Genomic DNA, 25,549 nt, shown 5'->3' on the forward strand with positions numbered 1-25,549 from the left:
AAACCCCCACATCATGCATTTCCTCTTATCTTCAGCCAGGGGGCGCTCTTCTGACAAGTATATGGGCCAATATCGTAAATCAACAGGAAACCACAACTGCTTGAGTATAAGCACGTGCACCCATTTGCGTGACTATACAGTATAAGGAATGGCAAAAAAGTATGGTGTGCATCTTACGCTGCAATATGGTATATTAAAATACCAGGGCTAACACCTCATGCATCTGTTGGCATGAACACATCAAGAAGAGAGGCTGGAAACGAACTCTATGCTAATGACCAGCACAAATTCTTCACATTTTCCTCCAACTTCACTGTTCTACATGCAATCTACAGATAATGTGTGGCCCGTTGCCCACTGTGAAGGACAAGGAGGTCTTTGTTCCTCTGCAGCTTGTGCTGATAAGAACTGCACCGAGCCACACTGCACAGCATCCAGGATCCTGTCACCCTCTAACTCTGTTAATCAAAAACTATCACACATGATTAATATATTACATTGCTGCAGGTGCTTTGTTCTAATTGAAGGCTTGAACTACAAGTACTGTAGAGGTCAGCACAACAAATTTTCCAAAAAGCAGGTTATCAGTTAACTTTTACCAGCCTGGATTTTTGAATTTTTACAAATGTCTGAACTGGGCTCTTGAGGGGTGGACATCAGCTTGAATTGTACAGCACCCTGTACTATAACAACAACAATAATAATAATAATAATAATAATAATAATAATAATAATAATAATAATAAATACTGTATAGATAATCTTAAATGTCCTGAAATCTTAGTGTCAGGACTTCCATTTGATACAAATCATCAGATGTCTAGATAACAATAGTGATACTGCAGTGGACCATCAGTGGAACTGTCATATTCTAATGCACATGGTATCAGAAGAGGTTCATATTGAACTTTGTAGCCATACTAGGAGGAAAGCTTGAGAAACTGCAAACATCTTGTTCAAATACCATGGTAATACTACAGTGCTAGTCTAGTGAACCCTGCTTGTGTTCTGGCCCTCAATTCAGAACAGCTAAAAGTGCTGGTGTTTTTATAGAATTTACTCTGGTTTGCAAAGGGTGTCTCCAGTTGTATAAGTAGTAAGAGATGTCATCTCATGTATTTTGCGAAAGTGAACTGCTTAAGCAAAGCTTAATTACAGGGTTGTTTTGTTTGTTTTGACTTGCAGTTATGCAATAGAGCTCAGTGAACAGGATGACACCAGTACACTGAATAAGAGGTCTTGGAATGTTAACAAATACTTAACTACCTGACTTGTTACATTTGACTAGTAAAATTAAGAGTTAGCTAATCAGATTTGATGTGGTTTTCAAAATGGGATAAAGAAGAGTTTTAAGTTCTGAAGTATAAAACACAAGAACAACCACCCTTTAAGTTCATTTAGACAAGAGACTAAATAAAATGTTGTTGGTTACCACATTTAAAATACACACAAGGATATTCAGATGATGAACATAGGGCTTGTACAATGTTTCATATGTTGCCTGTTTTGAGAATTCACAATGTACTGGAAGTACTGTACAGTAATAAAGAAAGAAAGCAATTACTGCAACATGGATTTGTGTGCAAGACTTTCAACTGTACATGGAAAAGTGAAGACATATTGAAAATGAAATACTGTCCTACACTGAACACTTAGTACAATGGAAACAATAAGGCCTATATTTGACGTGCATACCTTTGACAACATTTAAAGGTACAAATTATTGCTTAACACTCGACTACAGTTTAAAGTTTGAACTCTAACCTTTTAACAGCACTAGCAGAACATTTTGAAAACTTAAATTTCTGATCGTTGGCCATTTCTTATCATTAGTTCAATATTGGTTTGCATTTTTTATGATTCAACATTAAAAAATGTAGCACGTGGCCATGCAGAATCTAATATGTATACAGAAGATTGTGTGTACTGTGGTTACCAGTTTAAAGTTTTATGCAAAGACATCCTATACCATTCATTCACCAAACAATTATTTGTACTACAAATGCCTCTGTGCCTCAATCTCTCAATTAAAAGCACGTTAAACAAGTATTAAAATCTGTGTTACCTCTTGTTTGTAATAACAACATTATCACTGATCCACTTTTGTTCTAGTTCTTGGCTTTTCACACTTAAATGACGATTATGCGATATACTCACGCCCTTTCACTAGTGTAAGGGTCCGATAGGCTTTTTGAGGTCCCCAATATAGCGACATACAGATGAAAGAAAAAAAAAACTAACAAATTCTGTAGCATTTACAAAAGAAACTCAGTGATAATAAATTCAATGAAACATTTCAACTAGAAGTCTTTCTAAATGCCTTGAACACTGAAGCCCTTGAGGAAGTGGCTGATGTTGGAAGCACCACCACATACTAAATATTTAAGTCCAGGACATCAAAGTATTGCAGCATTTTAAGGCATTCATCAGAGACAGTTCTACAGAATGAAATGTTTATGTTGCTTCCTGGAACTCAATCGGCAATTCCTGTCCAATGGGCTCACTGCAATGTGACCCACAGCACAGGAAATGTGTTTGGAAGCAACAGTATAATTTATTGATCTGTAGACTATGTACATCCTGAAGTAACACCCAACAAACAAAAACTAAACGATTTTCATCTCAAAGAAAACAGGACCAGCAACAAGTTTACTCCAACAATAATAAGCATTGTCAATAATTACTTTTTTGTTTTGTTTGTTTTTTCTTTTACCAATTCTGGCTGTTGCTCATTACACGGACTCATGAAAACCAAGGTGTCACATACATAGCCTTGTCCAGTGATGGTGCAGCACTTATGCAGTTTGTAAACCACATCCACACCTGTTAGAGCAGCCATGTCAAGTTCTATACTATTGTATGGGTGTCAGCATAACACACAGGTCACAATATACACTGCATTACAAATTGTGTTATTGCTCAAAATAATGTAATGTATGTAACACTGCTAACTGATTTTGTACAGCACCTGCTGGAATGGGCACATACACGTACCAAGAGCACAGTTATCAAAGGGATGAACAGGTAATGTGTTTTATTAAACACTGTATTTAGCTTGTGTGCAGGTATTCATAGATAAATGTGAAAAGCATCAAGATGCTGTAGCAACACCAGTTTGTACCTCTTCCAGTTATACAAATACAACATACAGTATGTAATTATTGGGACTTTCAGTTAACACCAACTCGAGGGCACTGGGAACACCCGATGGTGCGCGCCAATAGGGGAAAGCCGGGTTGTTGAATTAAATGCGTTCAATTCGTGATATCGTATTGCTTTCCTGGAACTTTTAGCGTACATATACTGTAATACTGCAGATTATTATTCATAAAACAAAAATAAACATAAGTGCTCTTACCTGCAGGGGCACTAATCAGTGATAGTGCTACAAGTAGCCAGTTACTATCGTACAACCGCATCAAGTCTCATCTACTCCTGGCTTCAAGATGATGTAACCACTTACTGTAGAAAAATCTTAAAGCTGTAAATATAGAGCTGCTGCAGCTATGCACTGCCGAGGCCTAGAACACAGCCATGCCTACCACCACTTCTTCAGGAATATGAAAAACATTGCTCTATAAAACAGCCATTGTAGAAGTTATATTACACTATTTTGTAGTAGGTTGTTTTTTTTAAAACGGATTTATTTGCTGCAAGTGACGTAAAACAGCGAGGGTAGCCTATAAAACTATGACAGATTAGATTAATGCACGTCTAGAATGACAGGCAGCCAGGGATACTAAATAACTAAATTATTCCTTTATTAGTCAAACGAGAGTTTTACCTGATTTTGTAATTTGGCAATGTGTGTTTCCTCTTGATGACTCTCTTCAGCTGGTTTACGATGATGGAGGTAAGTTGGGGCAGGGGTCTGCCTTCGAACTGCGACCTCACCTCGAAGTCGATGAGGGGGTCCTCCAGGAAGGAAAATGACCAGTGAGAAAAGGGCAGACGCGTGAACTGCAGTCTCAGCCGCCCGACGACACGGGTCATCTTGACGAACAAATACGCGGATTTACCGAACACCATTTCAACGTCAATAGCCAGGTGGAACCCTCCGTTATACTCCAGGTCCACCTCGAAATTGAGCTCCTCGGGCATGCCATCCTCGTTGCACGCCACGGGTCGGATAAGTTTAGCAGTCTTGAACACAGGCAGAGAATTTCCCAAAGAGAAGTCCCGTAGACTGAGCCCCTCCAGCAGCCTCCCCGCAGTCTTGGTCTGCAGCAGCTCTTCGAATTCCACCTTTATCTTTTTTGTCACCCAGTGTCTGACCAAATTGGTGTCCCGCAGCTCTCGGAACAAAAACAAAAATATTGCATTGAGGAAATTGCAGGTCTCTGATTTGGAAGAGTCGTGCAGAAAATTGGTTTGTGGCTGTGACGGCGGCTGCTGTTTGGGACTACTGCTACTTGTACTTGTACTAGAAGCACCGTCTTGTTGTCTGGAAGAGGTGCTGTCTTGCTGTTTCGCGGTTACCGTGTTATCCTGTTGATGGTGCCCTAATTCTGCAGGTTTGTTATTAAAATAATCCCTCAGTGCTGGCTCACGCTCTGCTTTGACATATTGCACTGTCCTGGCCACTGGCTCGGGGCTCCTCCTGTACAGTAACAGGAACTGTAACAGAAGCGTTATAAGCGCCCCTGTAAGTGCCGAAACCAATATTAAATAGATCATCGTTGACACCGCTTTCCCGTCGCTGTTTTCACATTAAAACGATGCCATGTTTTTTCCTCAGTTGCCGTGTTAACAAAAGCAAGTTACACCTGGTCGCTCATAAAGCTGCCATATCATCTGCGCCTTTCCTGGGAATGCAGGCGACGCTGCTGATTGGATACGTGCGTCACGCTAAAATCCTACGTAATGGCTCTGTAAAGTGTTTCCTGTGCGTGGTGACGAATATTGTTATAAGGTGTTTAAACTACTGACACTGAGCTCGCGTTGTACAGGTTCCCGATGTGCTACAAAGCTGATCATTTGAAGACCTTCGTTCAGACAACTGTGTGTATCCGGGACCTGAACTCCCAAACACCGCAGCTGGAGCCTCAGGTTATATATCAGTATCATCCAAAATCATATTTAGATGTATTTGGTGCTGTCAAATGTTAGCCCGTACAGAGAACCACATCACCTGCATATTTATATGATACCTTAAAATCACCAAGTGTTGAAGATCAAATTCGTTTTTGCGCTAATGGTGACAGCTTTGAACTATTAAGATACAGATAGACAAGGCTTTTCTAGTTTCGTGTATACTTCGGTGAGATTTGATCCAATATAATTATTGTACATGTACAGAACATACACTTTTTTTTGACAAAACAAAATATTTCAAACCAGTCTATACCAATCCTCTTCTAGTATTCTCCTATTCTGACCAAATACACTTTATTATTATTATTATTATTATTATTATTATTATTATTATTATTATTATTATTATTATTATTATTATTATACCAATAGGATGTACTGATCACATATAGTATTTCAGAATGTGTTACTTTGTCATTTCTAGACAGATATACATAGCCATTCATTTTGACACACCATTAATTTCAATGTTATGCAATTAAGGCTGAAAATATGAAATAAATGATGATTATCTTGATTTTCTTGGCCCACAGCCCATAGCTGCATTGAGTTGATCAGGTTGTTGAAAAGAAGATAAACTGATTGGTTGGGAAGAGTGGCAAAAAGATACCCCTCACACACACTTGTGCATAATATACCTCCCACACACACTTGTGCAAAAAGCATGTGTGTGCTATTGCAAGCCATGTATGAACTGTGATAAATCCAAAGGATGTCCCAAATTATAATAATGTGATCAAGGCTTTACTAATATACTGTTACTCCTTATTTTGGACTAACGGTGAAAACAAATATGTCTTTGTTACATAATTGAAAGTAAATTAAGTTCGTACCAATTTTGATTGAGTATGTGGAACCACAGTGTGTCAATACTGAAAACTGAACTACTGAAAACCTCTTGTAATCTGTTGTGCAGGAAATATTTTCAAAATATTTTAGCATGTACAGTTTAATGTGGTATCTCCAGTCAATCAAGAAGCATGGATATGAACCCTTAACCATGTTAAATTTGCACAGAAATGCTGCAGTTTTTCAATGCTTTTCCCATGGTTATGTATGCATTTACAATAGTTTACCATGGTTTGGAGTAAAATATGCTTTACAATGCATACTTATGTTTTACCATGCTTTCACTATGCTTGATTACACTTTGCTATGCTTTTACGCTGGGAAACTTATATAAGGGTAAACATGGGTCAGGTTAAAACCAGTTTCTTGTATAGTTCTGTGTTACTATATGTTCATGATGTTACTGCCTTCTAAAGTAATTGATAAGCATTGCTTGAAGGTTCAAGTGACATGTTATATCATCTATATTTCCCTGATATTTCTTACCAGTTTAATAACCCTCTGTATGTTTTTTTATAATATTCTGTTGTACTGCATTTGGATTGTAATTTGCCATGCTTACTAACTATTCCAGCAACAATTGCTTCTGAAAAGATTCCTCAAGGCAGATTGCGTGGAAGAGAAGTGGGGAAGCATTTAGCAGTGTACAGTATGAAGTCCACACTGAAGTTGAAATATTTTGAGCCTGTGCAAAACTAATAAGCTTCCGCACCTCAGTGCCCCACAAAATAAGTCTTTTCAAAAGCAATTTTCACTGGAATAGTTAGTAAGTTTGGGGAACAATATATAAACAGTAATATAGAGTATAATGCAGAACACCTATGAAAGGATATTGAACAGGTAGGAAATTAAATATTAGTAAAATATACAATCGTATCACCTTAAGACCACTTTACTAGAGGGATATCACTGTGCTTCACTTTTAACATAATTACATTAGATTGCTGAGATTTGCTGGAGTGGAGTTGTTAAAGCTATTGGCTCATACAAATCTATAAATCTTAATTGGCCAAAACTGCAATTGCAAATGACAGCATGTGGCTACATTTTAGCAGTGGTTGAATAATTCTGGCGAATATACGCAGCATATTGATGGTTAGGGTGTATGGAAGTGAATAGATCACTTTACACATGGTCCCCCCCCCCCCCCCCCAAATTCCTTTGTACTTAAAAATGTTATATATTTGGATTTCTCAGTGACTTGTTTGATTGATAGCCTAGACAGTTTCCACCATCAGCAAAGGTGTTGTCCATTTTATTTTCACTGATTAAAACCAATAATATAGGGGAGATAAATTAACCATGACAGCCCATAACATATTGGCAGTTAATTCTTGTGGGTGTGTGGGCAACAAAATCAATGAGTGTTGGACCCTCAAAGCAGGAAGCTTTCCTCAATTTTCTGTTTCAATATTTCTTGTATAAAAGGCAATTCAAGCTGCCCGGGTTTGAATATAAAAGGAAAATAAACTATTGGTAATTCAAAAAGGGTACAGGCCTCAAGCAAAATGAAAAGTTCATCTGCAGAATAAGATATACAAAAAATACTGCTGATTAGAAAGGGTAAGAAAATGGAAACCTCCGAGAAAGAGTACAGAGTATAATGGTTTCTGTGTGAAGGACTTAGGGTTTGTCTTCATAACGTTTGGTTCTGCATTGCAAGCTGGTGGTTAACTCCAAACATCAGGGTAAATTCCAGGGCAGATATTTAGGAGAGTTATTCCGTCATTATTCCATCAATAATGGAATAAAACCCCATGTAGATCAAAAGCTTGGGATGGAGACTATGATCAGTATCTAGCTCTGTTTACAAAATGATAAAGGCAGTTTAGATCTTGCACAGTCTAGTACTGCTTAACTTTAATAATTTGTTTGCTTTTTTGAGGTTTATTGATTTTTTGGTGAATTCAGTGCTCATGAAAGGTAATGGCACTGGCTGCAGTCATAGAGCTTCCTCTCACAGCGCTGAAGATCTCAATCTGACCTGAACACTGCCTGCTGTGTCATTTCCATACCCAATTTAGAATGCCCCCCCCCCCCCCCAAAAAAAAAGCAACAATTCCCCACAGCTCAGGAGAAATGAAGAAGGTTCATTGGACGTCCTGCAATCTCAAGTCCAAGCCAGTTTCCTCTTTTACACCCAGGAACTTGAGAGTGGATGTCAGCGAGCTACCGGCCTGTGGAGGAAAAACGCAAGCCCTGCAGGTGTGCACCCGCGCTCATTATGCGACTGGCTGGCAGGGTTCACAGTAGCTTGATGGGGAGCAGCAGTTCCTTCTGATTTGGCTTCCTTAACCCACAGAAGTGCCAGAACTCCCTACGGAATCCTCAGCAAAGACTGATGACTTTGCACAGCCAGGACACTAACCTGCGCTCCCCTATGACTCGCCGTGCACACCATGCACCCTTGCTTTACCAGGTGAGCCACTAAGGGACCCTTTTGTACCCATATCTTAATATTATATTCAGCACACCCAACGCCCAATACCTACAGAACATAGTATACCCCATTTAGGTTGTAAAAATACCACCTGGCAGATACTGAAACTTGATGGAGATATGCAGAATCACATGGCACCTTGCCTCAAAGTACTCGAGATACTTTATAGGTACAATTTCAGTACCTGGGGTTTTGGTTGGATTCTCTATTACTTTTTGACACTCAAATAAAGAGTAAGTAGCTTCAAATTGTCGTAGTTTATTTGTACTGCCCCCTGTTACTTTTTATGAAGTTTGCATTCATTCTCAAATGTAACTCAAATACTGTTATGATTTATTTTTTATAAGTCTGTGTTAAGGTGCTTTAACCTGAGTTCAGGAGATGCTCTTCAGTTCTAATTAACATCTTCTATCCCATATAATATGCACTAAATCAGCCAAGGAGTCTTTACAGAAGTAAAGGCCAGCACCATATGGTGATCAGCTACTTTTTGCTGGCAGTACACTGCTGTCCACAAGATGGTGCTGGAGCTTACTAATATAAAGAGACTTTATAACTAAATACAAAATTCAAGGTTTGTCAACGGAAACATTGCTAGTTAAAAAGAGATCAAACCATTGGATTCATTTTTTCTAGTTATTTGTTTGCCAGGGGAGGACTCTTTTACAAGGGGATCCTGGAAATCACAGTATAAACAACACAATAAAAAGACATTTGTGGGACAATCGTAATTAGCAGCATACAGAGATCAAAGAATAGAATAAATAAGACATGAATCTATTTGTTAATGTGGGCTGAAGGAGAAGCATTGGCAGGAGGCTGTAAGCAGATATGACCCTTGTTTGGCACTCTTTTAACGCCTTAAATCTGGCGAGTTGAATTACAGTACAGCACTTTTAAAAAGGTGATGTGAAAACAAAGAGCTCATCCAAAGCAGCAGACAGTAGTGAGCCCTGTGAGCCATGTGCGCTATGCTGCAATGCCCTGGCACCCGTTCAATGGCTCTCACTGCAGCTTGCTCTCCAAACAATGCCAGCTGCTGCTACCCAGTTTTCAGGTATGTGTTTTTCAGAGCAGGCCCAAGGTGTTTATGTTAGCAATGATGAAGCAGTATTTGAAACTTTTGCAGGAATGTGGGTAGGACTAGCACGTGGTATCAAACTTTTTAAAAGACACCTCTTCAGCTGAGAAGCAAATCCAAACAATGGCCCAGTTGTGTCTTCTGCACATCTTGTGCCTTTAGCATACATTAAAACCTCAAAACCAAAAGCACAGGCACATTTAAATGAAGCTGTCATTAAAATGTATCTATTCTCATTACAATGTACAGCTATGGCCAACATTTTTGCATTTAAGATTGAGACATTAAGACTTGATTGAGATTTTAAAAAATAATAAATAAATAAATAAATAAATCTACAAAATGTAATCACAAAAGTCTACCGGAAGCCATAACAGTAGTACAGTATTTCATGTCACATTTTTCAATTTGTGTCCGTTTTTTATTAAGTATATGGAATACTACAAAGTGGTATGTAATTGAATATGCTAATAACATTATTCAGCAGGTTTCATTCGACTTCATTTAGCAAATTGGGTGATGCTAAAGTGTTGGCCATAGCTGTACTGTTACTAGTTATTTACAGAGTAGTATGTTGTAATTGCCATTTTCATTTGTTTTTTACACATCCCTCACAGTTCTGTGATGTTTGCTGTCATTGAGAGAGGTTCTGGATTCTGTTACTCCAGTATTGGGTTCTTATCATGTTTCTCTGTGTCTGCTTTTACTAGGCTTTGAACATGCTTCGAGCTTGTCTGGAGAAGCCTAAGTGCTGGGATCTCCTCATTCCATTCAAATCATGTGACAATGTGACCTTTCAACAAGCCCCACTTACTCTCTGTCTAAAAAAATGTAGTCTGTTCAGTGCCAGCACTTAGGATTCCCAGACAAGCTCAGAACAAGTTCAAAGCCATCTGAAGATACTTACTCTGTAAGCCGTTATTTCCATAGCTGGGCACTGAATTAAACTGTGTTCCCAAATTGCTTACGTGGTGTCTGTAAATGTTTCTGCTGTAGACTAGTTGTTGATTACAGAATTATGAAAATATTGATCGAATAGTGTAAAAGTGTGATTACTCAATTAATTACATTAATTCTGTTGCAGCACTAGATGGAATATGTCTGAACTGAATTACTATGAATTGTTTCATATATAAATGATCTTTTTATACTCCATTACCAAATAATATTTAATACTAGTATGTAAATACAATTGAATGTCTGGATACACTTTAAAATACAGGTAGTTAAGTTACATTATTTAAAACACAATTATATGAATAACTTAAATGCATGTTGTTATATGGAGTTCCAGTCTCACAATCACAGAATTGTGTGCTTGGTGCATGTAGTAAATATGAGTAAATGGTAACTACAGTATAGCAGTATACAGACACATTAAAAGATGACTGCAAAGCAGGATAATGTACCTTAAAAAGTCACTTGAGGGCATAATTCCCATCTGATAGACAGTGGTCCTTTGATACTTAAATGTGACTGCCAGGTGACCTTCTTTCATAGTTTAACCTAAGTTTTGGTGCTGGTGCACTCTACCTGGTCTCGAATTAACCCTTACGTTTCAGTTACAGACACACAAGCTACCACATTCCTTGAAGCCTTCTATTCACACCACTTATGCAAGTGTTTCCATGGTTATACTCTGTATTTACCATACCATGATAATTTTTTTCATGTGCTTTACCAAACACATTAACAATACTTTACTGTCTTTTCTGGTATATTTTTACTATGGTAAATCTTTATAGGGGTCTGTCTCTATGTGATCAAAACCAGAATACTCCTGCTCTAACCTGCAGCCGCGAGGGTTATGCATTATGCTACTGTAACTAAAGCAGGCAAAACCACAATGTAACAAAAAGAGAAATAACCTGCTTCAGGTAGTAGTCGGAGCATGTCTGTTCAGGCAAGCAGAGCGATGTTCAGTAGAAGAAAGCAGGTTCTTAAGAGTGGAGAGGAATGCAAACAAGTTGGTCTGCTTGCTAAGAAAGTACACCAAAGACTACACTGAAAACAGACATTGATGAATCACACCAAGCAACAGGGCAGGATTACAGAAGTTAATAAAAGACAGGAGCAAATGCAATTAAACTGTTTTCATAAAGCCATACATTTGTGCACTTCACATTAATAGAGCCCACATGTCTGCACCCAGATTCTTATGGATTAATGTCTACAAGCTATCTGTATATTACAAACTGAAGTTGTTTAATAAAAAACAACAACAAATCTTCCACAGAATTAAAGGTGATAATATTGCTGGTGCTAGTGTGAGTAAGCAATTTCATTTGAAAGCCTTGCCTTTCAGAGACCTCTATTCTCTATTTGATGTCATGTCCCCATTAGAAGATGCTAGTAGCAACTATAGGTACCTTTTTGTAGATGTCACACTCTGAATGTTTAAACCACAACACATTCTTTATTTGTATTATTATTATATTTCTAGTATGTCTCTAAACGTTCATGGCCACCTCTAATCACATTGAGAGTGAATTTGTTTTACACTCTTTGTATGGCAGAACCGACATAACAAAGCGTATGCAAAAAATACACTCTCAGCATGATTAGAGGAATCCACCGAAGACTCTTAGAAACATACATTATTGAATGACTAAAGCAGTACAAGAACTGTTTTGTTCTTTGTACAAATGCCTCTTACAATACCTGTATGTTATCACAAGATGGCGCATGATCACTTACCAGATGTACAGCACTCTCAACCAGCTTGACATCCACACCAGCTCACCACTAACATTACTTTTGGTCATTCCCTTATAATTAGGAGATCTCCCTATCTAGCTCCTTTTTGACGAGCACAATAAATCAATTCTAGTGCATTATAATATAGTTAACAACAGGAATACCAAATTAAACATAAGATGCTTTAACAAATGTTGTGTAGAAGTTAAATGTCTTTAATGTTGAATTTTGGGGTAAGGGTTTGTTGTGGTCTCCTATCCAATGATATAATGTGAAAGAGGTGTGTGCTGGTTCTGTACTTATTAGATATGAACCTGGTATAGATGTTTTGCATAGCTGTCTTTTAGTAGTAATATGCATAATACCATTGAAAGCATTATAGTTATGGATAATAATATATCTACTGTAGGATTTACTGTACTATATTAAAATGTGCACTTTCATGAGCTGGCAAATTCAATCACAGATTTGGCTATGCAGCTAAGAAGGAGTATTTTGATGCTATCTTAAAAGAAGCCCTCATGTCTGGAGTGGATATTTTGTGCCTAGAGATTTAAGATGCTACAAACATCTTCAAATAGATAGACAGGGTGCACTATATGGAAAAAAAATAAATATTGAGATACGCCTTTGGCCTGGCACATGGTAATTCACACAAAACTGCAACGGCACAGATACACTTGTGTGACTGCCTGGATTATTTTTCACTAAACATCTTTATAATATTGCAAAGGGGCAGCTGAGTTGAAAGGTCATCACATCATGTGATTTCTTTAGAGTATTCTAAAATGAGAACTGCTTTCTACAAGCTCAGACACTAGATGGGTTCTGATACAGAGTAACGTGATTGAATTTCAACATGAGAGCAGAAATGAACACATGACAGATAAAGCAAAGGTGAAGGGTTAATCAAATACAGTGTACATAGGATAAAAATCTGAAGGAAGAGATTTAGCACCAGAAAGCAAACAGCAACGTGTAATCTACTGTGAGTATCAGCAATACATTAACGTGAACAAGCAAATGATCAAAAACAGGAAAAGGGGTTGCTATGATAGTGCTACTTGTGTTCATAACAAAGCAATGGAACAGATTCTCGAATGAAAACATTATCAAAACTCCATAATCAGTGTTAAACTTGTACAATATGAATAATAAAGGGGGATTTCATACTATCTACTTGATCCTAATATTTCATGTATTTTTGGTTCAGTATGCTGTTAGGGTGTTCTGCATGCTTATCAACTGTTGTTTGTGTTTAGATCATTACGTGCAATGCTTAATAACTATTCCAGAAAAACGTGCTTCTAAAGACAACTGAAGGCTGATTGTGAGGAAGTGAAGTGGGAAGCACATCTGTGTTGCACAGTCTTTAATGCACTTGACCTATGCAGTGCACAATGCAACAATAATAATCTTCCCCACCTCACTTGCCTTTAATGTCCCTTTCCTAGAAGGACACAACATACCAGTGTTTTAGGGTTTGAATGCCCCTCTATATGTTCTTTTTTGTGTATTGTAGACCTGCCCAATGCATTATCTAATCAACAGCAAAGCATCAATGAGTAAAGCAACCGAGCCAGCCCTGTCATAAAAAATCTAGATATTTCCAACAGAAAATGTATCCAAATAAAAATGATCTGTTTATGGAAAGTGTAATTAACCAAAACGTCTGGACTCAATAACCTTGATTTTATTCCCAACACAGTTGATAGCTTGTTCACTCTGAAATGTATGTCAAACAAACCAGACAGCATGCCTCATATGGCCTTGCCATTTAAAACATCAAGTCAGACATTGAATTTGATTCTGGCCACTGGTGAACATATGAATCATATATATCATATGGGGAAACTTATATTACGGGCATATGGAACAGCACATGTCATATACACTGCCTGGCCACTCTACCCGCTCTGATGTTGGGCATGTTCTCCTGGCACACCCTGGGTCCCTTGATTACTCCAGAAAACTGAACAAATGGTGTAGTTTACTAAAGCATCACAGCAGATCAAACCCACACAGCAATGCTGCACTTGTACCATGGTGGCTACTTTCAGGATGATAATGTACCCATCAGCCATGCTAGAATTGTGTGCCAAAGAGGAGCCTGATGGAGACTTCAAGTCCCCCGGATCTCAATCCAGGCTTTGGAGGAACATTTGTAAAACATGATACCATCCAATTATTTGTACAGGAACATTCATAATATTTCATCAGTATAACATGTCCCCATAAGCTTTAAACTCTAATAGTGCCAGTAGATGCAGATGTACATTGCTTGACAACTATCTTCAGCCTGTAAAAGCACAAGAGTTCTGTTTTTGAAAGTCTTCTCCTTCTTCAGCAAAATAATTATTTTTATTTTGGCTCATTAACAAGTTAATATAATGTAATGCTTGTGTGCTTAGTGGGGATACTGGGGGTGATAGGTCAAGGGGGGGGGGTCAGGGTTAATGCATTTATTTATGTAATTCATTATGAAGAACAGATAAAGACTCAAATGTGGTCATTATTTTATAATCAGGTGAAAATTGGCACTGAAATAAATGACAAAAACTGTGCATATGTGAAAAAATGGACGCTTGTTTCTAGTTTTAAATATAAACTACAGTGTCAACTTTGCACGGGTTAAAAGCTTAGGAAATCTGGCCTAAGGTTCAAAGAAAACGCCCGGAATATATGAATAATACATGAACAAGTTTCATGAAAAAACTACTGCACCTTTTATTTTAGCAAATGTATCTCGGATTATTCTTGGCAATCATTTTCTATTTAAATAACATCTTTATTCCAGTGGTTGCAAAGTAAACCAAATTATCGAATACATAAGCAATAGCTAAATGAACCAATTCAGAAGATATATGTTTCTTAAAAAAACAGCAGACTTTCTAATTCTAAAAATCAGTGAGACTAATGTACAGAGGAAGATGTTGTGAAATGTATTGGAATGTTATTTTTGGACTCAAATGCTCTTGATAGAATTAGGTGTACGACTCCCAGAGCCCTTGACAGGATTGGAGTAGAGCCCAGAACATTGCTTCCTACTTATTCAATAAACACATTATGGTTTTGTTACGCAGTATTAGTACTTGGTGATACCTGGCATTCTCTATTTTTTTTATTTATTTTTTTATTTTTATAATCAGTTGTAAATACACCCTAAATGTATTTAGCCCATGTTACTCTTCACACATCTATTTTTTTAAAAATAGCCAAGACTTTAAAAATACATGTTCTTATTTGGTATTGGAATTAATACTATTCCACCTATGTTGTATTTAAAAAAAAATAAAAAAAAAAAATGTTGTTTTGCTCTTTTTTCAAGATTTTGAACCTTGGAACTTGATATGCTGTAGGTCACTTGCCCTGATTGTAGCTAGACCCCTGTAGTGTAATTGAGTTACAGTAGGTAACATGGTACTTTTTACTAAAATCCTCTTAAAGTGTTTGTATTAAAATATTCAAGTAGAAAATCATAAGCTAAGAGCAAAAATACCCCCAGGACCAGTAATAGTGTTGACTGTGCTAAATGAGAGTTTAATATTCCCAATAGGTTTCACTGCAGGCTTGATCATTTGTTACCCGTTTGCGAGCAAAGATGTGTTTCACCTGACCACATCAATCCATTGAAGATTAAAGAATTTTCACATTTTCTCTCCAATTTCTTGAATTCTTAAATTCCAGTAGCAAATACATTTTTCACACACATAGAGGAATTATCATAGGAAATGAATGTCGTTCGAGGATGCGGCAATAACAAACAATCCTTCGGGTTTGTAAACAGTGTTGGGTTTAAAAGATACACAATGTGCTTAGAAATAGAATGTATTTTTGTTGCAGGAAAAAATAACATACAAATCATTCAGCCACATGCTAGATTAATAGATAAATATATTTTAAGTGTTTTATTTCAATAGTAATAAAACAAAATTTTCATAAAAGACAGTGGCATTGCTCTTTTTTTTAAATAGGTTTATTTGTAAACACAAACTTCTGTAACAATTTTTTAATACAACTCGTTTTCAAAGTGCAGTATGCTGTTAGTTTTGCTTTTCAAATGTAATTATTACATTTGTTGCCGTACCAAATATAAACTTGATCCTACACATTCAACCTAATAAAACATTTCCAGGTTCTGCTATGTACTAGGCAAATTCATTTGATCTTTAAGTTATCCAAATGAGGAATCACTAAATAATGTTAATGCATTTCATTTACCTTTTGTGCAAGCATTAGTTGTCTATTTCATAAATGACTGTGGAAAAAAATGTAATTGTTTAAATTGTTTTTAAGTAAGTGTAATTAAACAAATAACCAGCAGGTGGCACTGTACTCCCAATATAAAAATGGACACAGATTTTGAAGACAAAGGCTTTTTTATATTCTTGCTGTAATTTAGAAGTGACAAGGTAGAAAAACAAACATAAGGATTGTAAGCTATATATCTTTTACCCACAATCTATGTTTTCTTTATTAAAGTTCTTCTGAACAGAAAGTTTACAAACGTTGGTACAGTGAACATAAACTAAATTTGCCTGACAGTAAATTTAGGGATTTTGGGCATCAACAAAAATAAAATTATTTAAACAGGCAGGTACAGTAGCAAAGCTTGACAGAGGCAGCTTGACAGAAAATATACTTCCTTGTGAAACTGTCCTGCCGTGTTTAATACAGAGAAGCACATATGAAGGCTTGAGTGTACTGAAACAGTCCTCTTCTGAGGTGCTTCAAAACACTTGCACTTGTGACATCTATTCTGAGCAAATGTCATGGAGGACATGGCATAAGATAAGTCAACTGAGGAGGCTGGGCTTTCAGTTTGCATGTCTTCAGGGTCAAAGCATGTCAGTACATTAAGCAAAGTGATGGTTCTGGCAGAGAACTCAGTTTAACCTGGTTCAAATCACAGAAATATCAATCATGTGTTAAGAAGTTCCAATACCAAAATAAATCATGACTCGAGTACCTGGTATTATATTTGTCCCCCGATAAACAATACGTCCAATGATCGACAAGGAAAGAATGTATATCTTACCTCAATCCACTACGTCCCTGCGTGGGCTAGAGTTCGTCTCTTCCTCCCAAGCCTCCACTTGCTTTTTGTGGGTTCATCTAATGGGGTAGAGATGCTATTCTGCCTCTGATCTGCAAGCTAATTTATGGGCAGGGGTACCTCGAAAGGCAAGGCCAAAGGCCCAATAATGTAGCATAAACCATGTGCATTGTTGTCTATGTTGTAATAAATAATCTATAATCTATTGCATGTGTTTTCTGCCCCCATCCTCAAGGGCATAAATAACAGACTAGCTTTAAGTAAGGCAGAGCAGTACCTATTACACCATTTTGTTAAATGAAAATACATCTTTCAGAAGATGATATGTTAGATCTACATATCAAATTGAAGTACAAAACAGGTCAGGTATAGAGAAATGCTTCATCAGCTGGAACCCCATTAAAAGACTGTCCTCACCTGTGTGATTAGTTATTATCACATAGTAAACGATGCACTACATTTGATGCGCTACATCAGTGGTGTAGAGTCAATATTTAGAGTAAACATTGCACTGCAGGGTGTGTGCATAGGCAGCACATTCCAGTTTGTAATACATCATAAACGCCTTAGACTTATTTTTTGTTTCTAAGGAAAATCAACAAAAATATAGGCTACTGGCACTGGTGAAATGTAGTAAACGTACTCCTTCTTTTAAAACACATTTGTCATGATTAAGAAAGTCCTTATCTGCCAGAACAAATGGTAGAATGCATCTGCAACGCCAAATATCAAAAAGAAAAACGTGATGTAGTTGATGATGTAGTGATGTAACGTGATATACTGTATCTAACATTTGTGTTGCTCTAATAGAATGAAAGCTTTATGACTAGCGCTCACTGATATGTTGACACATTTTTTAATGCCTTTATTATTACTATGACAATTATTACATGGGAAATGTCTAACGTAATCTGCAGAAAAGCAGATCGGGGTAGTCGGGGTCGGCACAGTAGATCCACACGTTGTACAACCATTTTATGAATCCGAGTTTTAGTTATTTTGAGAAGTTAACATAATCAAAAAAAGTTTCTACTCATATTTTGAATACAGGTTGTGTTCGGGTTTTAAAAAGCAACTGCTCAATATAAAACCAAAGCTTTTAAGAATTAAATATACATTTACAGGACAATTTTAAAGTAATTATTTCCTTTTTTGTAAGTATTGTATTAATATTGTGTTTAATTCTTAATCTTCTGATTGTCCCGCGTGGAGTGCGGTTCCATTCCAGGGTTTATAGGTAGGCAGGGGTTTAATTGGTTTCATTTAACAATTAAATCACGTGGCTGAAATCTGGTTGCCGGTTAAAATTGTGTTCAGCAAATTATAAATTGAAAATGTCAAGACAGAAATATGTTTCAGTACCTTAATCGCTGTAACTGATTAAAATGAAACATTCCGTTGAATACAACTGGGGTTCAAGTTCTCAAACATGGGTAGTTTATCAGGTGTTACTAGGTTCTGCACACACTTCAAGAATGGACTAGCCATAGCGCATTTTGTTTACACCTGCATCAAAACAGAGCCCCGGACTTTCCAGATCAGCACTATATAAAGTGTTGAGTCTTCTTATTGGGTGTTTAAACCTGTTTGGAAGGGAGTGTGACTGTTAAAACACTGTACTCCGCATTGATGTAAGGCATCATATTAATTCGAATATATGAGTTTAAAGTAAAACGCCGGTCTAAGTACGTCAATTTTTGCTACTGCTGTAGTGTTAGAAAGTGACATGTGTACCAGAACTTGACCCGTGTGATGTCAGAAAGTGGTACGCTGTCAGACTTTGATATAGGTGCAATCAATTGCGATCTGATGGGTGTTTTCCTATTGTCAAACAGAGGTACGTATACCATTAATTATAATTTACAAGACCCTATGTATTACATATGATAAATATTTGCATAATATTTTCTTAATGGTGGGAAAATATGCTAAATTCAATTTTAAAAAATTTAAAAGAACATAAACAGCAACATGTACCAGATTTGAATGGGTGCTTCCCTGACTTCTTAGCAAAAGTAGGATAGGTACCACTTTTTAGCCCGTACATGAGAATAACACTACATCAGTAGCAAAATATGACATGTATAAGCGTCACATTTTGCTACCTTGTCAAAATATGCTACCTGTACCAAAATTTAACACTTTTTAAATTTTTTTTTGTTTTGTTTTTTGTTTTTATATATATATATAAACAATTCACAATTCAATTCATCCTAAGTTGTTATATAGACCACCAATATCTCTTATTTCTTATATATATATATATATATATATATATATATATATATATATATATATATATATATATATTATATTCTATATATAATTATATAATAAAATATATTCCTATTATTAGCATTTTTTTAAACTAATATCAACAACATGATCCGAATTAAAATGTAACTTTACGAAACACATACTTTCTCAGTAAAATTAATAATAATAATAAGCAACAGTTCTTAATGAGCGTCCTCGGTTTTAACAAAAAGTGTAATCTGGGCACGAGTCTTTTTTTGAAAATATTCCGGGCATGCGCAGTACTCAAAGTAGGAACATTTGTTCGGTAGCAGAAATTGACGACCCCGGAGTAATAATAAATAAATTATAATCAGCATTAAATCACCAGTAATTGCTTATATGGAGTAATATTCATAGAAGAGATGTGCAAATATAATAAGTTAATACATGACTAACAACCCGTTTTTTCGAAACCGCACTCTGAGATCACAGGATGCGTGGCTGTTGGTTATTCCTGAGGTCAACAAAAGCAACACGGGAGGTGGGGCTTGAGGAGCTCCAAAATTATGGAATGCTCTTCCTTCATTTGTCAGGGAAGCTGGGACTGTTACAGTTTTCAAGTCAATACTAAAAACGCACTTTTATAAAATGGCTTTCTTATTTTAGTAGGTTTTAAGGTAACTTTAAAATTGCTGCTTTTGTGTTGTGTATACTGTTATTTAAATATATTATTTAAATAGTCTTATTATGGCAGTTGTATGTGTGACAGGCTATACAAATGTATTGTGGTTTGTTCTTTTTTTCTGTTCTGTACTGTAGTGCTTTGTGATACTTCTGTATTAAAAGCGCTATACAAATGTAATAAATAAATACAATAAATACAGTGTAGGGAGGAGTTATTAAGAAAAAAAAGAAAAAAAAAAAAAAAAAAAAACACCAGTGATTCTTTATATAGTATTCACTTGTGTTTTAATTGCTGGACATTTTTTCTCAGTTCTTAAAAATAGTCTACCAAATAAATGACCACACAATTCTGCTCACTTAACTTTTCCAGTGATATAATATCCCCAAATAAAATATAAAACCCATTCGAGAGCTTTTAACTACTGTAAAACAAACAGTGTCATTAAACTGGTTAACTTAAGCTATGACGTTTACTGGATACGTCTTTCTAAGGGATATTTAACATAAGAAACAGTTAATCCATCCAGAAAGCCACAACCAGGAAGAATAGAAAACTAAAAGGTAATACATTGTTGAAAAATAAGTTAATCTCATTCGACAAAAATATTTAAATTGGATTATGCAAAAACAAATGATCGGATAAAACTAAATCAAAGATATGATTCACTTTGAAGAAGTTTAAAATGTTGTAACTCAGATTAACCTGCATTGGTGGTGTTGTACGAAACATCTGTATTGAGTAGGCCTATTTAATTTATTTCCAATTGCAATTGATTTTATTTTTTTATTTGCAGTCACGTTGACACTACTGCAGGTCTTTGACCTCCTCGAGTCAATTACCAAGATAATGTTCCATAATAAGGGTGTTATAGCGATTAAAAACTGATGAAAAATACCTGTACTGTTATTTAAAATCTTTAAAATCTCCAGTTTTACAGATCTATTTAGCTTTTGAATGTTTTGCTTTCCTTTCACTTCACTCTTCTTAAGCTTCTTCTAAGGATCAGGGCTTTATTCATAAATAATTTACCACCCTGCTAAGTTCACACCATTTTCTGATAAAAATAAAGTTCTGTAACATTAGCAGTTTGCTTTTTATTATACAAAAAGGGTTCAAAGGTGATAAATAATACAATAATTTGCCTTCTATATATTGTAATGTCCTTCCTCATTACAGGATGACAATTTAGAGGTTTCTAATCTCTCATGATATTAGAAGAGAGGTGTAAAGTTTTGGTTTCCGGTTAAATAAACAAACCCTTTAATGGGTAAATAACGGTAAATAACCTTTAGCTATTAATGTATGAATATGGGATGAACTAGAATGTAATCACTGTTTGTCTCTGAATATTGAAGCTGTGTACAGTATGTGTGCCTCATTCCTACAGCCAGCATGTAAAGCAAACATAGCAACTGGTCTGTAGTGAGACTATACACAGACTAGAGCATACTGCAAACGCAATTTACCAAAATCTGTTCTGAATTAACAATATAGTTTTTTCTTCCTTAAAACAGCTTCTTAAGTTCTAATTCCGTTGAGCCTTTTGGAATGTCGAAGCTATCGCTGATAACGTTTTTTAAAGGGAAAATCCGCTTAGTTAGTTGGGTAAAGGGTCTCTGAATAGCCTCAGGGACGGTGGGTTAGGTCCTACTCATTCAATTCCCACGCTGGAGGTTAGGAACTTTAAAGTAGATTAGTCCTCTCAACCTGAATAGGTTGAGCTTTGTAAAGTCTGATCTCTTACATCTTAGGTCGTCGTAGACAAACTTTTCTTTGACCTTTTCAAACAACTAAAAAGGAGATTCTGTCCGCACTTGTTTCTGTTGCAAAGGGCCTTCTATTGCACCAGGTTGTGAATAAATTAGCTCATGATTTGTGTACAGCACCAAAGGTCCTGGTGTTCTGTATCTCGTTAACTGTGCGGGACACAATTAAGATCAGCAACATTCTTTTTCAAGACGTCTAGCATCCTGCTCTTGAGGAGTTTCATGCTTAAGATTTACAAGCGTGTTCTTTTGGTTACTGGTGTACTGCTAGCTGACAATAACTATTATTTAGGAAGCGTTGTGTGCTGAAAGAGGCAGAAGCTTGAGTTGAAATGTGTTATCATTTGATTTGGTTGTTTTGGTCCAATATTAGATTTTGTACAATGAGTCGTCCTCCCTCCACCATTAGAAAATGTTTGACATAGTCATCCTTTTAAGATACTAAGGTTGGCATGTACACACATTGGCCAATAGGCTTTGCAGGAGCCTTTTAAAAAATTTTTATATAAAAATATTTATATATATAGATATATATATATTATATATATATATATATAGATATATATATAGCCCTTCTTACCATTACACTTAACCAAATATAACAACCAACAGTAATTTCAATGAGCATTTTAAAAATCTAAAATTTTGAACAGCCCATTACATTTTTACCAGTTAAAATTGCTTTTGGCTTATAATGAGCTAGATTCATGCAATTGTGGTACTCTGACGTAAAAGCCAAAGTTTGAATTTAAACCCCAGCCAATGCATACACAGGTGCTGGGAGAATGGGTTAGTGCAGGTCAGTACCAGGTTTACTTCTTTGTTATTTCTGTGGAGCTCAGCATCTGAACAAGTGAGCGTCTCCATATACAAATGAAGTGTCTCACCCCGAAGAAAGTGTGAGCCACCATAGGCACATGACTGACTAATATGTAAATAGTTCTGAATTTCGGAGACTCGCTATAGTTTTGCCTTTTGACAGAGATCACCGATATGCAATTTCAATACAAAAACCACACTCTCCTGCTCTGGCATGCTGTGCTGGGTTTTTGGTGTTCTTTTCTTATTCCTATTAATTGATGTTGGTTATTGGACACCATGTAATAGTAGCAGTCTGTTTAAGAATGTAAATGCAGATCTAAATGATTATTTATTTTGACAACTGGGCCAGTATATATCCATCCATTCTAAAGTGTGTGTCGGTTACATGTAAGACACAAGAGTCTAATGTACATTTTACACTGGCAGACCTGGGCCGAGCCGGTGCCGAGCCCAGCCAGCCTGGTACGATTAAGGTACCTTGAGTTGGTTTTACACTGAAAAGCCAAGCCGAGCGAATTATTTCACACGTAATGAATATGCCAAGTTGCAGAGAACAGAGAGGAGGCGTATGGCAAAAAAGGTAATGTGTTTTTTTCTCATGATTTGTCAATCAAACATTTGCATGTAGGATGAACTTTCTAGCCTAAAATTAATAATAATGATAAAAAATAACCATAAAGTCATGCTTGAATATGTTGATTACCATAGCTCTATACAATGAAGGTCCTTAGTTTTCTGTGTTATTTTATTTACGATTAACTTATTTATAAAGCAACATTAAAGCCATATGTCTTATCTAATGTAAGTTAAACAAGTTTCATTATTTCTGTTTAATACTTAACAGAAGGGCCCAAGTTAAATTAAAACATTGACTCGCTGGGAAAATAATTACAAACTGGTAATGTATGGAGATTCACATTTAGCAAAATTGACAAAAAAAAAACCAAAACAAACCAAAACAAAACAAAAAACCCCACAACACAGTACAAATCGTAATAGATTAGTTTTAGCACAGTACGTAATAGTTTAGTTTTAGCATTGTTAATCTGTGAGAAGACTTCAACGACAGTATACACTGAAAATAAAGGCAAAAGCAATAAGTTACAGATGTAACAGTCAAGATGCACCAGCGTCATGACGATAGTCAATAACCCCACCCACGGCCTGCTCAGTACAGTACGGGTATGGGTGGTTCTCCAGGACAGAGAATTCAAAACAGAAAGATAGAAGACCCAAAAATGAAACCAAGTACACTAAAGATAAGACAGAAGACAAAGTATTTAATTTATCAAGTAAATCTTTAACCTAATTCCAAAAAGCAGTACTGAGTAAAAGACAAGTTTATAGCGACTAAAAAAATACATTGATAAATCTAAACTGGACACCGAATTAAAGGAGTGGGAGAGAGGCACAAGATTAGCAGAATATTTTTTCAATGAAAATATTTCAGATTCAGAAGGTAATTATGAGCCTGGGATTAAGGTTAATACAAGCACTTGGACCTCCTGATGGAAGAGATAAATGGTTAGGTATGTATATTGAAGTAGTTAAACAAGAAATAATAGTAGGACTAAAGAAAAAATGTAAACTTAATTTAATCAATATTGAAGAACAAGCTATGACTGACTTGTTAAATGATTACGATATAAGCAAAAGACCAACAGACAAAGGTTCGGAAATAGTGATAATGAACACAGATGACTATATGAAATCTGTAGAATGTGAACGGATACATATGAAGTTAAAAGGAATAAGATCAATAAATTGGTAAAAGAGGTTAAGGAAATTGCGGAGAGACTATACGATAAAGGCATCATAGCAAAATAATTTTAAAAACATGTGCAGCCACATAATGCAAGAACAGGCCAAGCAAGAGGAAATCCTAAAATGCACAAAGAAAATCACCCTATCCAAATGATAGTCAGCACAATTGTTAATCCAACACACATAATAGCTGACAAAACGGAAAAATAATTTAAGTCACACATTGAGGAATTACCAAGCTATGTTAAGGATACAACACCATTTTTAAAAAGACTTGAATCACTAAATTGACACAATCTTCCAGAGAATACAATTTTATTTTGCATGGATGTAAAATTCTTGTACCCAAATGTCCCTCATAAATAAACCAAACAAAATGATGGTATAACAATAGGATCTAAATTAAGAATGCATTTTGCCAGTACATTCATGGGGAAATGGGAAGAACAATTACTTAGAAAATCAGAAAGAGAACCTTTAGAATACATTCAGTTTGTAGATGATATTTTTTGGGGGGTTGGACATGTGGAGAAGAATCTCTTTTCTAGTTTCATAAAATGGAAAATTAAATACACAGTAATATTAAGGCGGATCTTCAGTGAACAAGAAAAGAAGTGTAGTTTTTTGATACTATGGTAAAACTTGAAGAAGGTTCAATTGAGACTGACCTCTTCTGTAAACCTACTGACATGCATCAGTATTTACACATGTCCTCTGCACATTCAATACACACTAAAAGAATGAACTAATTAAACAAAAATATATAACATTTAAATAAATAAATAAACAAAATTAATTCAAAAGTTATGGATGCTGATGCACTGGGGAGGCCAAATCAAGGCTGATCCTCAGAGCCAGCATTGCATGATAATATAAATATAAGTTTATATAAACTATTGTTAATTAGAATTAATATAGATTTAAAGACAGAAGTAAAAATGATGTCACAGTGTATAGAACACCATTACATTACCATAAGTAAGAATAAATCATTGTAATGCCGTCAAAAACCTATAAATACCACCAATGCGTCAAAACCTATAAATACCAACAATTT

General features: G+C 36.0%; 1 protein-coding gene across 1 annotated transcript in view; it reads right to left on the minus strand.

The window, feature by feature from the left end:
- Positions 1-4,816, minus strand: part of pdzd8 (PDZ domain containing 8) — a 93,028-nt gene extending 88,212 nt beyond the window's left edge. Inside the window, exon 1 of the mRNA XM_041268211.1 lies at positions 3,785-4,816. Coding sequence (XP_041124145.1) covers positions 3,785-4,677 — 893 coding nt within the window. The 5' untranslated portion in view covers positions 4,678-4,816. The remainder of the gene's footprint in view (positions 1-3,784) is intronic.
- Between the last annotated feature and the right edge of the window lie 20,733 nt (positions 4,817-25,549).

Source organism: Polyodon spathula, chromosome 13 (genome assembly GCF_017654505.1).
Source record: "Polyodon spathula isolate WHYD16114869_AA chromosome 13, ASM1765450v1, whole genome shotgun sequence".
In the NCBI taxonomy this organism is placed as follows: domain Eukaryota; kingdom Metazoa; phylum Chordata; class Actinopteri; order Acipenseriformes; family Polyodontidae; genus Polyodon; species Polyodon spathula.